The sequence below is a fragment of the Oryzias latipes genome, chromosome 2 (assembly GCF_053564925.1).
Source record: "Oryzias latipes strain Hd-rR chromosome 2, Olatipes_Hd-rR_3.1".
NCBI classification, from domain to species: domain Eukaryota; kingdom Metazoa; phylum Chordata; class Actinopteri; order Beloniformes; family Adrianichthyidae; genus Oryzias; species Oryzias latipes.
Genome location: NC_136238.1, coordinates 37,893,163 through 37,907,586, shown reverse-complemented (window position 1 = coordinate 37,907,586; position 14,424 = coordinate 37,893,163). Strand labels below are relative to the sequence as shown.

Sequence of the window (14,424 nt, the reverse complement as noted above, 5' to 3'; positions counted from 1 at the left end):
GAGACTGGGTTGAAAAAATGCTTCAGTTTCAAAATATAAACGATTTCTTACCCTAAAAAATAATGTTATGCTCACATCTTTGAAAAACTACGTGTTTCATAGTGAATGCAGTCCTTTGTATTTAAAGTGTCATGCAGATCTAGAACCAAAAGTGTAGAACAAAAACTAATTTACCCTTAGACTTACTTGGTTACGTCACATACCCTGCTTTTTGGAACAGAATCCAGCTTTGGAACCAGCAGAGAAGCAGTTCACGTCCAATTTATTTTTCACAGATTAGATTGGTACAGAACACTGAAAACTAAAAAGAACAGAGGAACAGTTTCTAATGTCTATTAGAAAACATGAATCACAAGAACACCAGACACAAACACCAGTCTGGTTCTTTATCCGCCTCTTCCTTCATACATTTTTAAGAAAAATCTTTTCCTCACTAAACTTGGTCTAACAAAATATAAACGGCAGTTACTACTTTTTGTTTAAAATAATAATCAAATGTTCACTGATCACATAAGTGTTAAAATAAAATACGTTTACAAATCTTTCTAGTGTTGTCATGGTAACACACACATACACATACTCATCATCTCAGCATAAACTACACATTGAATCCGTTCAAGATTTAACTCTAATAATACAGAACAACACATTTTATTAACTGGTACATCTGAAAGAATTCATTTTGTGAAAATGTTTAACATTTTTGTGAAAGCAGTAAAACTCATTGTCTAGTATCTTTACACATAGATTTAAATGTATTGATTCTTTTTTCTTTGGTTTTGATAATTACTGCATAAAAAATATAAAATAGAAAGACTGTTGTAAAAAATTCATATCATATCAATCCCATTAATAACGTTTGTTTTTAGCTCATGTCAGAATCTAGAAAACGGTTCATTGTTATGTGTCAAATACTAACTTGTGTCTCCTTTTAATTGAGTGACTGCATCAATGTGTTATGGCTGTGGTTCTTTATTCATGTAAGGAAAGCTCAGACTGCTTTGGAATAAATTAGAACATTAGGGTTTGGTCTCAAGAGTTTTAAATTTAAAAAATTAACTAAAATATAAAAATTAATCACAATTTTCAAATTTTCTGAAATACAGAAACTAAAGTCATCAGCTGTGCTGCAGAGGTAGAGTGGTTAACATCTCATAAGAATACTGCAGGTTCAACTACCACTTTGCCCGTCCATGTGTCAAAGTGTCAATGGACAAAACTGCACCCCACATTGATCCTGCTGGTTATAGGTTGGTGCCAGTGTGAGACAGCACATATCAATGTGCGAATGTGTGTGTGTGTGTGAATGAAATTGTGACTGTAAAGCACTTTGGGCTTTCTAAAAGGGTACATAGGAAGTAAATACCTTAAGTATATGGAAAAAATAAATATATGGCTCAAAATATTTCAATTATAATGTCATGATTTTGGATAAAGTACTCGCTACTGGATTTATGGAAGGAAAAAGTGTAACTTTAATAAGTAGAGCAACCCCTGGCTGGAGCCTGTGGAACTCCGACAGCAGCCCAACGTGCACGTGACCTACACTTCAATACAAAAAAATAATATGGTATGACCTGCATGAAACTGTGGTATTTTCTAAACATAATAATAAACACAAATTATGACATGAGTAATGTCCTCTCTTCCTGCAACACTCTCTAGTTGTTATGATTATGTTTAAACATGCCTTCAAAATAAGATACACCGCAAATACAAAGTTCAAGAAAGTACATGAAAAATCCCACTCACCAAATTGCTAAATGGTGTGTTGGGATAAATTCGTATTTTAAGTGGGTCTCAAAAAATCTTGTTTTTTACTCATTACACTAGCTCTTGTGTTTCATCTTAGCGGTAACCTATCACATGACCAAAAGAATGCCTTGGCTTGCGTCAAGAGTAACAGACAGTTGTAACAGAGAATCGAAAAATTCTTTTCTGTTGTGTGTGAGTTGCCATGTGTTTTATGAGATTAGCTTTTTGACTAAAACTTTTATCACATTCTTCACAGGAAAAAGGCCTCTCTCCTGTGTGAGTTCTCATATGTGTTTTAAGGTTAGATGCACAATTAAAACTTTTATCACATTCTTTACAGGAAAAAGGCTTTTCCCCTGTGTGAGTTCTCATGTGAGTTTTGAGAATAGATATTTGATTAAAACTTCTATTACATTCTTTACAAGAAAAAGGCTTTTCTCCTGTGTGAGTTCTCATGTGTCTTTTGAGATCAGCTATAATACTAAAACTTCTATCACATTGTTTACATGAAAAAGGCTTCTCTCCTGTGTGAGTTCTCATGTGTCTTATGAGATGAGCTTTTTGACTAAAACTTTTTTTACATTCTATACAAGAAAAAGGCTTTTCTCCTGTATGAGTTCTCATATGTTTTTTTAGATCAGATATTTGAATAAATTTTTTTTTACATTCTTTACAAACAAAAGGCTTTTCTCCTGTGTGAGTTCTCATGTGTCTTTTGAGATTAGATATACAACTACAACTTGTATCACATTGTTTGCATGAAAATCGCTCCTCTGCAGTATGTAATCTTACATGAAAAGGTTTGTTGGCTATTCTTGAACTTTCTCCAGACTTTATAAAGAAAAAACTCTTCTTTTTTGGAGATTCTTTGTTTTTATTAACCAAAGCATCGTATTTTGATTTTCTACTACCATCACAGTCACAGTGACGTTTTGACATGTGAGAGCTGTCCACACTTTGGACATGTCTTCTGTGTCTTCTCCTCCTCTGATCTCTGTTCTGTGGGTCTGTCTCTTCATCTGTAGTTGATGTTGATTCTTCTCGTTGGTTTGCTTCTTCATCCTGACTATCAGTTACATTGAAGCTCTGCTGATTGTTTAGATCTGCTTCACTGTTCTCATCTTCCTCATAAGTAGGAATCTCCATCAAGGTATCAGTCTCCTGCTTCAGATCAAGCTGCTCTTTATCCTGATTTATGTAGTTCTCCACTGGCTCCTCTTTAATCTGTGGAAGTTGTTGTTCCTCTTTAATCTGTGGAGGTTCTGGTTCCTCCTTTTCCACTCTGAAGTTCTTCTGCTGGTCGCACAGATCATACTCTTCAGTCACACAATGCTGGGGGAGGACTGCAGAAACACAAGAAGAGGCCCTTTTACAATTCGTAATAAAAGCACAATTTAAATATTGAATTAAAAAATAAAATCATTTCTTAGGTTAAAACCCGATCAAAATAACCCTTTAAAAAAACCCAACAATCTGATCTACACACCAACAGACTTTAAACACACACATTACACAAGGAGGGTGGTGACCATTTATCTTCTGTTCCCTACTCAGTCTCTTGTGGGGGAGAAACTGCAGCTGCCAATAGGTGAAGGTTGTGTCCATTGGGCATTAGCTTCCTGGGCCTGGTAATCCTCTCTCCCGATAGGGGATCCTTAACAGCATATCGGGGATCTGTAATACTTTGTTTGTGTAGTGTTTGGTATTGTTTTGTGCAATAAAACAGGTAAAGCAGAACATGGGGCCAAGCAATAAAAAGCTAATTAAATATATCAAGATAGAACTTTTTCTCGACAGAGAAACGATTCTATCATTACAGTCTTTTGTTTTGAAGGGTCTGATATTAAACTTGCCAGTTGCAAGCATTTCTCCTGTATGGCAAGTAAAACTTTGAGGGTTAGTCGCCACATGGAGAGTCAATGTTTGCGTAAACTTATTTGTGTTTATTAACTCTCCTTTGGGTGAATTTCTTTTGTCCACTTCTCTCCCGTCTCCAGACACTTCCCACCCCTGCGGTCTCTTCACCTGTGTAGTGTTTAGCAGCAGAATATGCAGTGATTTATAACAGTATCCAGCAGTGGCGGTTCTACACTAACTTACTCCCTGGGCGAGTAACCCCACCCCACCCCACTCTGAATTCTTTTTTTTTTTTTTTTTTTTTGCACCATAAGTGTGAAGAGGAAATAGGAGGAAGACATTATTAAGAGTCTGATGTGTCAAGAGGAAATAGGAGGAAGACATTATTAAGAGTCTGATGTGTCAAAGTAAAAGCATTAAGTGTCGGCTGCTGAAGCAATTTCAAAGTAAAAGCTTCAAGCTACCTCTTTGAATATGGTATGCAGCACATTACGCATCGGGCACGGCAAATGCCGCCCCCTATGAAGTGCCGCCCTGGGCGACAGCCCACATCGCCCATATCAAAAACCGCCACTGGTATCCAGTCAGAACTGGAGGATAAAGTACAGCATCAACAGACAGATGAATAAAAAGTGTTGATTTGGAGACAGCGTTGCTATTAGACACTAATGCTATGATGCTAATAATGCTATGTTAACCACCTGTTCCGTCTGTCACCTAAATAATAATAATACATTCTATTTATAAGACACCTTTCTGATTCCTCAAGGTCGCCATACAACATGTATACAGTATATAAAATACAATACACAGCCAAAACAAGAACAATTTGAATACATACACATTTAAAAAAAAATTATATAAAAACCTAAAAAGGTACTGTTACAGTGAATAGGCCATTTGGAAGAGAAGAGTTTATAGCTTTGATTTGAAATGTGGGAGAGTGTCAGTGTTGTGGAGGTCAGGGGGGAATGAGTTCCAAAGCTGGAGAGCAGAGAAACTGAATACCCTGCTCCCCATGGTGACAAGACGGGCAGAAGGGACAGAAAACTGGATAGAGGAGGAGGAGCGGGGAGAGCAAGCAGGTGATGGAAGGAGGTCAGAGAGATATGGAGGTGCAAGGTTGTGAAAGGCTTTGAATGCGTAGAGCAAGATTTTGTATTGAATGCGGTATGGGATGGGGAGCCAGTGAAGCTGTTGAAGGATAGGTGTGATGTGGTTGATGAGGGAGTGCGTGTGATGATACGAGCAGCTGAATTCTGAACCAGTAGAAGTTTATGGAGGGTTTTTTGAGGGAGACCAAACAGAAGAGAGTTACAGTTGTCCAGGCAGGAAGTAATAAGAGAATCGGGCAATTTTTCAAAATGAAATATCTTTCAGATTCCGAAATAAATAAAACGGAAGTAATGTAAATTATTATTTTTTTCTCTGCGGCCCAGTACCAAATGACCCACGGACCGGTAACTGTTCGCGGCCCGGGGGATGGGGACCGCTGACGTAGATGGAAGTAGGCTGAGCTGGTGATGTTTATGTGAGAAGTGAAGGAGAGACTACTGTCGAGGATGACACCCAAACTCTTTACCTGGGGGGAGGGAGAAACATTGGAGCAGTTGGCGGAAAGAGATAAATGATTGGTCTTGCTCAGGCTGCATTTGGTGTCTATAAGAAGAAATTCAGTTTTATTGCTATTGAGTTTTAAAAAGTTTGAGATGAACCAGGATTTGACTTCTAATGGAGGCAGTGTTGGGTTGGCTGGAGAGATGGAGCTGGGTGTCATCCGCATAGCAACAGAAATGGATGTGCTGTTTTTGGAAAATATGACCAAGAGGAGAAGGTAGATGGCAAAGAGGAGTCGACCGAAGACACAACCCTGAGGAACACCATTTGTGATAGGGACAGAATGAGAAGCAAAAGATTTCAGTTGAATAGAGCGGTCAGACAGGTAGGAATGAAACCAAGAGAGGATGGTGCCAGTTTAAGTTTCAGTACTATGACGGGGACGGAAGCCAAACAGTTCATACAGATTATTGGAGGACAGATGAGCATGAAGTTGAGCAGATACCATTTTTTCAAGAATTTTTTAATTGAATGGAAGGTTGGAAATGGGACATCAATTCTTGAGGTCTGTGAGATCTGAACACTTTTTTAAGAATGGGAGTGGCAGCAGCAGTTTTCAAGATTCAAGGTTTTATTGCCGTTTGCACATGCGGTACATCGGAATTTTTCTTTGGCATCTGTCATGTCAGGGTAAATTAAAAAGTACAAAATTTTTTTTTGAAAAATAAATAAAATAAAGTTATAAGTTAAAATTATACAACAAAAGTAGAAGGTAAAAAAAATATGAATAAATATGAATATTGCTGCGTCCCAGTCTGTTCAGAAGAATTATTGCACATGTGGAGTCAATTGTTTTTGCACTTAGTGATTTAGTCCAGTCCTCCCTCTCTGATGTCCTATGCTGTTGGGAATAAGCTGTCATGGAAGCGTGTGGTGCGTGCATGTATGCTTTCAGGCCTGCGACGTCTGAGGTTGTGGCCTGAGTCCACACATTGGATCACTGCGTGAGCGTTTGTGAGGAAGCGACATTGTGCTACTCTCACAGTCAGAAGGAATATTTCCCGGGGTTGAGGGAAGCATGGATTATGTTGGTGATGAGAGGACAAAGAGAGGGAGCTGTGGCTATAACAACGATGGTTGGCAGTGGGTCAAGCTGGCAGGGGGAAGGTTTGGACTTTTTAAATAAAGTGGAGATTTGACTAACTGTGGGTAGGGTAAATGAAGAACATTTACAGGTGTCAGGTGTCAGATGTAAGAGACAGAATGGAAGATAGAAATGAAGCAGAGTAGGGGGTAAGTTGTTGATGCATAAGGTGTATTTTTGTAGTAAAAATGAAGCCAAGGTTTTGCAGAAATCAGTTGAATAGAGATGTGATGGAAGGGAGTCAGGAGGTTTAGTTATGTTAGAGATAAGAGAGAAAATAATCTTTGAATTTTCTTTATTGGAATTGATCAGATTGGAGTAGTAGGCAAATTTGGTTGTGGAGATGCAGTCTTTGAAGTAATCTAGCCACAGGGGTTGCAAGCCAGTTGCCTCTGTGCCTCTCTCCCAAGCCCGGATAAATAGAGAGGGTTGCGTCAGGAAGGGCATCCGGCGTAAAAATTGCCAAAATAACCATGCGAATCATCCACAACACTTTTGACATACCGGATCGGTCGAGGCCCGGGTTAACAACGACCGCCACCGATGCTGTTAACCTACAGGGTGTCGGTGGAAATTTGACTACTGTTGGTCGAAGAAAGAGGGGAGGCAGAAGGGTCCGTGGCCAGAGAGAGAAGGGAAAAGGCAGGAACATAGGTTTGAGAATAGGGACTCTTAACGTTGGCACAATGACAGGGAAAGGCAGAGAGCTGGCAGACATGATGGAGAGAAGGAAGGTAGATGTACTGTGTGTGCAGGAGACAAGGTGGAAGGGCAGCAAGGCACGTAGTATTGGAGGAGGATACAAACTGTTCTATCATGGTGTTGATAGGAAGAGAAACGGGGTAGGTGTGATTCTGAAGGGGGAGTTTGTAAACAGTGTTCTAGAGGTGAAAAGAGTCTCAGACAGGATGATGAGCCTAAAGTTAGAAATTGAAGGGGTGATGGTGAATGTAGTCAGTGGGTATGCGCCACAGGTTGGCTGTGAGTTAGAAGTGAAGGAGAGATTCTGGAGTGAGTTGGATGAGGTCATAGAGGGTATCCCCAGAGGAGAGAGAGTTGTTATTGGAGCAGACTTTAATGGGCATGTTGGTGAGGGCAACAGAGGTGATGAGGAGGTGATGGGCAGGTTTGGTGTGAAGGAAAGGAATCTGGAGGGACAGATGGTGGTGGACTTTGCGAAGAGGATGGAAATGGCTGTAGTCAACACTTACTTCCAGAAGAGAGAGGAACATAGAGTGACATACAGAAGTGGAGGTAGGAGTACTCAGGTGGACTACATCCTATGTAGACGAGGTCATTTGAGAGAGGTTAATGACTGCAAAGTGGTGGTAGGAGAGAGTGTAGCCAAACAGCACCGCATGGTGGTGTGTAAGATGACTCTGGAGGTCAGGAAGAAGAAGAGAGGGAAAACAGAAAAGAAGACCAAGTGGTGGAGGCTACAGAATGAAGAAACTTGTGAGGAATTTAGGCAGAAGTTGAGACAGGTCCTGGGTGGTCAGGATGAGCTTCCAGATGACTGGGAAACTACAGCAGAGATTATCAGGGAAACAGGTAGGAAAATGCTAGGTGTGTCATCTGGAAAGAGGAAAGACGGTAAAGAGACTTGGTGGTGGAATGAGGAAGTACAGGAATGCGTCCAGAGGAAGAGGTTGGCTAAAAGGAAGTGGGATGTAGAAAGGACTGAGGAAGGTAGACAGGAGTACAAGGAAGCGCAGCGTAGAGTGAAGAGAGAGGTGGCAAAGGCCAAACAGAAAGCTTACGATGAGCTATATGACAGGTTAGACACAAAGGAAGGAGAAAAGGACTTGTACAGGCTAGCCAGACAGAGAGACAGAGATGGGAAGGACGTGCAATAGATAAGGGTGATTAAGGACAGAGACGGAAAGGTGCTAACAACCCAGGAGAGTGTACAGAAAAGATGGAAGGAGTATTTTGAGGAGCTGATGAACGTGGAAAATGACAGGGAAAGAAGGGAGGAAGATGTGGTTGTTGTGGAGCAGGAAGTAGCAGAGATTGGAAAGGATGAGGTTAGGAAGGCTCTGAAAAGGATGAAGAGCGGAAAGGCCGTTGGTCCTGATGACGTACCTGTGGAGGTATGGAAGTGCTTAGGAGAGACAGCAGTGGAATTTCTAACGAGTTTTTTCAATAGGATTCTAGAGAGTGAGAAGATGCCTGAGGAATGGAGGAGAAGCGTTCTGGTTCCGATCTTTAAGAACAAGGGTGACACGCAGAACTGCAGCAACTATAGAGGAATAAAGTTGATGAGCCACACAATGAAGCTGTGGGAAAGAGTAGTGGAAGCCAGGCTTAGGAAGAAGGTGGAGATCTGTGAGCAGCAGTATGGTTTCATGCCCCGTAAGAGCACCACTGATGCCATTTTTGCTTTGAGAATGTTGATGGAAAAGTACAGAGAAGGTCAGAAGGAGCTGCATTGTGTGTTCGTAGATTTAGAGAAGGCGTATGACAGGGTGCCGAGGGAGGAGCTGTGGTACTGTATGAGGTCGTCTGGAGTGGCAGAGAAGTATGTCAGAGTAGTTCAGGACATGTATGAGAGAAGTATGACGGTGGTGAGATGTGCTGTAGGTCAGACAGAGGAGTTCAAGGTGGAGGTGGGACTACACCAAGGATCAGCTTTGAGTCCTTTTTTGTTTGCTATGCTGATGGACAGGCTGACAGACGAGGTAAGACAGGAATCTCCCTGGACAATGATGTTTGCGGATGACATTGTAATCTGCAGTGAGAGTAGAGAGCAGGTGGAGGAACAGCTAGAGAGGTGGAGGTTTGCTCTGGAAAGAAGAGGCATGAAGGTCAGTCGTAGTAAGACAGAATACATGTGTCTGAACGAGAGGGATCAAGGTAGAAGCGTTAGGTTACAGGGGGCTGAGGTGAAGAAGGTGCAGGAGTTTAAGTACTTGGGGTCAACAGTTCAGTGTGATGGAGAGTGTGGAAAAGAGGTGAAGAGGCGAGTGCAGGCAGGTTGGAGCGGTTGGAGGAAAGTGTCAGGAGTGTTGTGTGACAGAAGAGTGCCAGCAAGACTCAAAGGAAAGGTGTACAAGACAGTGGTGAGACCAGCTCTGCTCTATGGGTTAGAGACGGTAGCAGTGAGACAGAGACAAGAGGCTGAGATGGAGGTAGCAGAGATGAAGATGTTGAGGTTCTCCTTAGGAGTGACCAGGTTAGACAGGATAAGGAACGAGTACATCAGAGGGACGGCTCATGTTGCCTGTGTTAGCGACAAAGTCAGAGAAGCCAGACTGAGATGGTTTGGACATGTTCAGAGGAGGGATAGTGGATATATTGGTAGAAGGATGTTGGAGATGGAGCTGCCTGGCCGGAGGGCAAGAGGACGGCCAAAGAGGAGATACATGGATGTCTTAACAGAGGACATGAAGTTGGCTAATGTTAGGGTAGAAGATGTCCATGATAGAGTGAAGTGGAAAACGATGATTCGCTGTGGCGACCCCTGATGGGAAAAGCCGAAAGAGAAAGAAGTCAAAGAAATCAACATTTAGCACAAAGTGAACAAACTTAGGTCACGTGCTAACGTTCTGATTCTGTTGGAAAAGCCTTTTGTTTTGATTTCTTCAGAATTTTGGCTCAAAAAGACCAATGACAAATGAAACTCCAATAAAGTTTCTTTATAATGAGGAAATGAAATGTTATTTTTATTGAATTATCAAATGGAGACTCAGCTTCAGGTGATAAAAAAGGTTGGTGCTATTTCCAGTTTTAGAAAGAACATGCCTTCTGCACAGTTTGCAGTGAACGTTACTCATTTATGTCAGTTTTTAATGAACTGAAATACCTCCACACAGGAGAAAACATTTAATATATGACAACATATTTTCTATCGGGTGAAATGATAACACAGTTTTACACAGAAATACCTTAGGTCTTTTACTTTTTAACTCTTTCTGATTTGCTTTAAGAAAGAATCAAAGTAATTTCTTGGTGTGAACTCGTCTTTATTGTCGTCTAACTGTAAACTCCAATTCAAACATGCTGACAAAACAAGGACAGATTTCCTAGAGATTTCCTAATTCTGCTTCCATGTGATCACATGAAAACAGTCCAATGTTTTGGATTCTTCTTCTTCTATATCATTGACATTAAAGCTTCAGCTCTGTCAGGACTGTCAACATGTGACAGGTCCCAGTTTTTGGTGGAACACCGTCTCTGTGATGCTACAGACGCTGCTAAAACACAGTGGATTTCATTCTGTTCTATGTAGAAAAGACTGTTTTATTCATGTCTGATGAATTCATCTTGGAGTATTTATCCTCCACGTCTAGAAGTCCGCTCCGTGAAAATCCTGTCCGACTTTAAAGCGGTCCGTGTTTCCATGGTGACAGAGGGAACAGCTGGTTAGCATCTTTCTAACTTGACTGAACTGAGGGTTGGGGCTTCCAGCACAGAACCAACCTGAGAGCAAATGAACATTCAAATCCTCCACAAGCTGAACCCCATCAGCGTTGGATTGCTGCTGACAGACAGACTTCATTGATGGCATCTTCCGTTCTGGACCTGACGTTTAGCACACCATAGCTGGATTCCAGAGCGCTTTATCAAAGCGCCTTAAGCCCGTTTGGACTCTGGCGCTCCATGCGCTGGATGAATAGTGGCGTTTGGAGGAAGTGCGGCTGCGCAGTCCGTCACTGAACACCGTCACTGCCTGGACCTCTTTCTGGGTCCTAGTGCCCTAAAGGTTACAGCTCCTGGTTCCACAAGAAAAAAGTCCATTCTAGAGGCCACTCTGACGTCATCATCATCAAAGACAGCGTTACCTAGCAACCATAGCAAGACCATAGCAGCTATAGAGGGAAACACAACAAACCATCAACGGCGGTTAAAGCAGTCAGACGTTTGTTCTGCAGCTCAGCAAAAATCTCTGCTTTAGGTTTTGGGGAGAAAAACAAAGGAAAACACACGGAGAAGGATTCTGCAAAGGAAATCCCAAGTTCTATTGGTAAGTCAGCGTCCTGGAAACATGCTTTGTTGGTTCTGAAGTGGCATGAATGCAGACTTAGATTGGTTTGTTTCCTTGGATTCTTCAGATGGATTCAAGCTGTAAATGTTGTCAGCATAAAGCAAGTTTGGACTAAACTAAAGCAGAAAGTGGCTTTGAAGATGGTCAGGAGAAATGAGGGCTTTTTTCAGGAATTCTTGGAAGAGGAGGACTTCTCCAAACAACCAGAATCTAGGAGGAGGTTTTTTCAGCATTGAGATCAGGATTTAGCATGAGCTTCAATCCCATTTTTGTTCAATCCAAATGTTTACCGTCATATTCAGGAGTTCAACTCTGAAAGCCACCATGACATCATAGACATTAAAGACCCTGTTACCTAGCAACCACACACAACAAACTGGAGACTATTCAAACTGGACATTTTGGGGCAACAATTCTTTTCTAACTGCAGTTTTTATGAAAAATCCAAATGATGGAAACAGATTGTGTAAAGGAAATGAGGATCTATTGGTGAGTCACAGTCCTGGAAACATGAGTTGTGCTCTGATGAAGACGCCTGATCCAAATGTGGATTTTTGAAATGTTCTTCATGAGATTCAAACTGATTGAAGCTTTGAATTAAAGGTGTCAACACATTTCTGCATTGGATTCATTCTGTTTCAGTGTCTAAGGCTGGTTTTGTGGCAGAAACCAAGTTTTTGTTGAACAGTAGCGTTTGAAAAAGCAGAAAGTGGCTTTGAAGATGGTCAGGAGAACTTCTTTGAAGAGGAGGACTTCTCCAAACAACCACAACCTGAAGGCCTGTTCACACCGGGACGAATTTCGCCGGCGATTTTCGTCGACGTTTAACGCCTCGTGACTAAACAAGGGGCACCAATGTGAGTGTGCACACCGACGCAAAAAACGCAACGCGTAAAAGCGTCATTTTTTAAAAAACGCCTCGGGTTCGTTTTTTTGGTCTGACGCGCTGCGTCGAAATCTATTCGACCAATGAGAATGGCGCTTTTGCACACGTGTCTGGAGCTTTTGAAGTTGAACAAAATAATCCCCCTCTTGTTACAGTGAACCCAACGGAGGAGACTTTGGACCGCCGTCTGTTCATCTGGTCTGTGTAAGCGGCTGCTGGACTCAGGAGAACCGTGTCTCTTGGGAGATTTGTATCTTCACAGCAGCATTGGTTCCAGTCTGTGTTTCTTCAATGCAGCTGCTTTCCAATTAGGCTGAAGGTCTTCCTCACAGGACGAAGCTGGACAGATCAAGCAGGACCTGATGGCTTTCAGTTTTCTTCCAGTGCAGACGTCACAGACCACATTTTCAGGTCCAGCAGAGCAGAGACCAGCAGCAGCAGCTTGGAGTCCGCTCTTCTTCAGCTGCTCCACTAAAGCTGCTGACATGACATTTTTCCCCAGAACAGGCCTCGGTGTGAAGGTCTTCCTGCACTGAGGACAGCTGTGGACGTTCTCCTCTGCATCCCAAAGTCCTTGAAGACACTTCCTGCAGTAGCTGTGTCCACAGGGAACAGTCAGCGGATCCTTCAGCAGATCCAGACAGATGGAACAGCAGAAGCTCCATTCATCCAGATCCTTCCTGCTCATTTGGCTGCAGAGTTCCAGTTGAAGAAGCTGCAGTTCTTTCTGCACTGAAGGTTTCCTCACAGCTTGTTTCCCTTCCAGACTCTGAACTTTCAAAGGTTTTGTCATCAGGAGGATTTCAGGATCAGAGTCCAGGACAGTCTGGGATTTCACTGAAGACTTTACTGCAACTCAGAAACATTTATTGGTTTAGCTGTCAGTCAAAGATCATGAAAGAGACAAAGTCCAAAGTTCTTCATGTTATCAACAAATGTTGAGTTTAGCAGAAACAGTCAGACGTTATTTAATTTTAGACAGACTCTGGAACTAAGAAGAGATATTTCTGCCACTAAAATAAGTAAGACAGACAGAAAAATCCAATAAATGCTAAAAATCTTGATTTGTACTGAAACTTTATACATTTTTTGTTGGATCCTGACACTATAAAGTCCTGTTTCTATTCATCTTAACAGCAGCAGCAGCTCCAGAGTGGGCTAAGAAAGACTCCAAAACTTTTGGGGGAGACACCTTATTTTTAATTTACGGTTCTTTGACACTCCCCCGCTCTGCGCTCACACCCCCTCTGCTCTCCATACACACACACACACGCAAGCACACACCCTCTCACACACACACACACGGTCCCGATCATACACGCCCCCCAAAGAAATAAACGGCTTCTAGCCTGTTCCATAGCAACGGTGTCCCGCTTCATTAGTTACCGTTTGCGTCCGGACCGGGAACAGCGGTTTCCAACTACGGTCTGAAGCCTGAGGCTGAAAGGTAACACGCTGACAGCAAAATCAGCGCACAAAAAGCACCTTAATGAGTCATGTGATCTCAGTTGGTGGTGTCCTTGACGTCACTGAGGTACGACTCGCATTTACTGGGGAATATCCGATCTGTCTGCTTACATGGCACACGCAAATGCACGTATCCGATTCATTTCAGATTTATTTCCACATATGAGAGAGGCCTGTATTCGATCTGAGAAAAACGGAATCCATGCGCTTTTGTCCTGCTTACACTTTCACCGATCATATCCGATCTGTGGCACGTGAGAGAAAAAAATCGGAATTGGGTCACTTGAACCATGCCAACCGTGTAAAGGCGGCCTTTGTCTGCACCTGTACATACTTCCTCTAGAGGTCAGAATTGGACAAAAACAAGTGAAAGAACATCAACAATACAGAAACACACATTTCTATGCAGAATAGAAAAAACTGTGGTTTCAGTGAGTGGAGAGCATCTACACAGTGCTAATTCCGATGGTTTCAGTTTGGAACAGCTGGACGTTCCTTCATGAAGATGTACAAGAAAACCTACTCTGCTAGAGAAGGTGGTGTTTGGTTTAGAGTTGGAAATGTTTCAGAGCTGAAACAGGCAAATTTAAGAAAGACAAAATGGTCAATGTGACTGATGAACCAATCAACTAATTGGATGGAGCTCTGTGATCTCATCTCAGTCATGGGTTCAGCAGTCAGAACTGGACCTGAGGAGTCCAGCTTTGGAACCAGCAGAGAACCAACAAACAGCAGAAACCCACACTGTGAGAAAGACTCCACACTTCTGAC

At 42.1% G+C, this 14,424-nt stretch overlaps 1 protein-coding gene across 1 annotated transcript; it reads right to left on the bottom strand.

The window, feature by feature from the left end:
- Window positions 1-243: 243 nt before the first annotated feature.
- Window positions 244-6,652, bottom strand: LOC144987880 (uncharacterized). Its single transcript, XM_078937593.1, has 2 exons — window positions 3,263-6,652; window positions 244-3,098 (listed from the first exon to the last, which is right to left on the bottom strand). Exon 2 carries the CDS (start codon window positions 2,899-2,901, stop codon window positions 1,894-1,896), a length of 1,008 nt encoding a protein of 335 aa, XP_078793719.1. The 5' UTR covers window positions 2,902-3,098; window positions 3,263-6,652; the 3' UTR covers window positions 244-1,893.
- Between the last annotated feature and the right edge of the window lie 7,772 nt (window positions 6,653-14,424).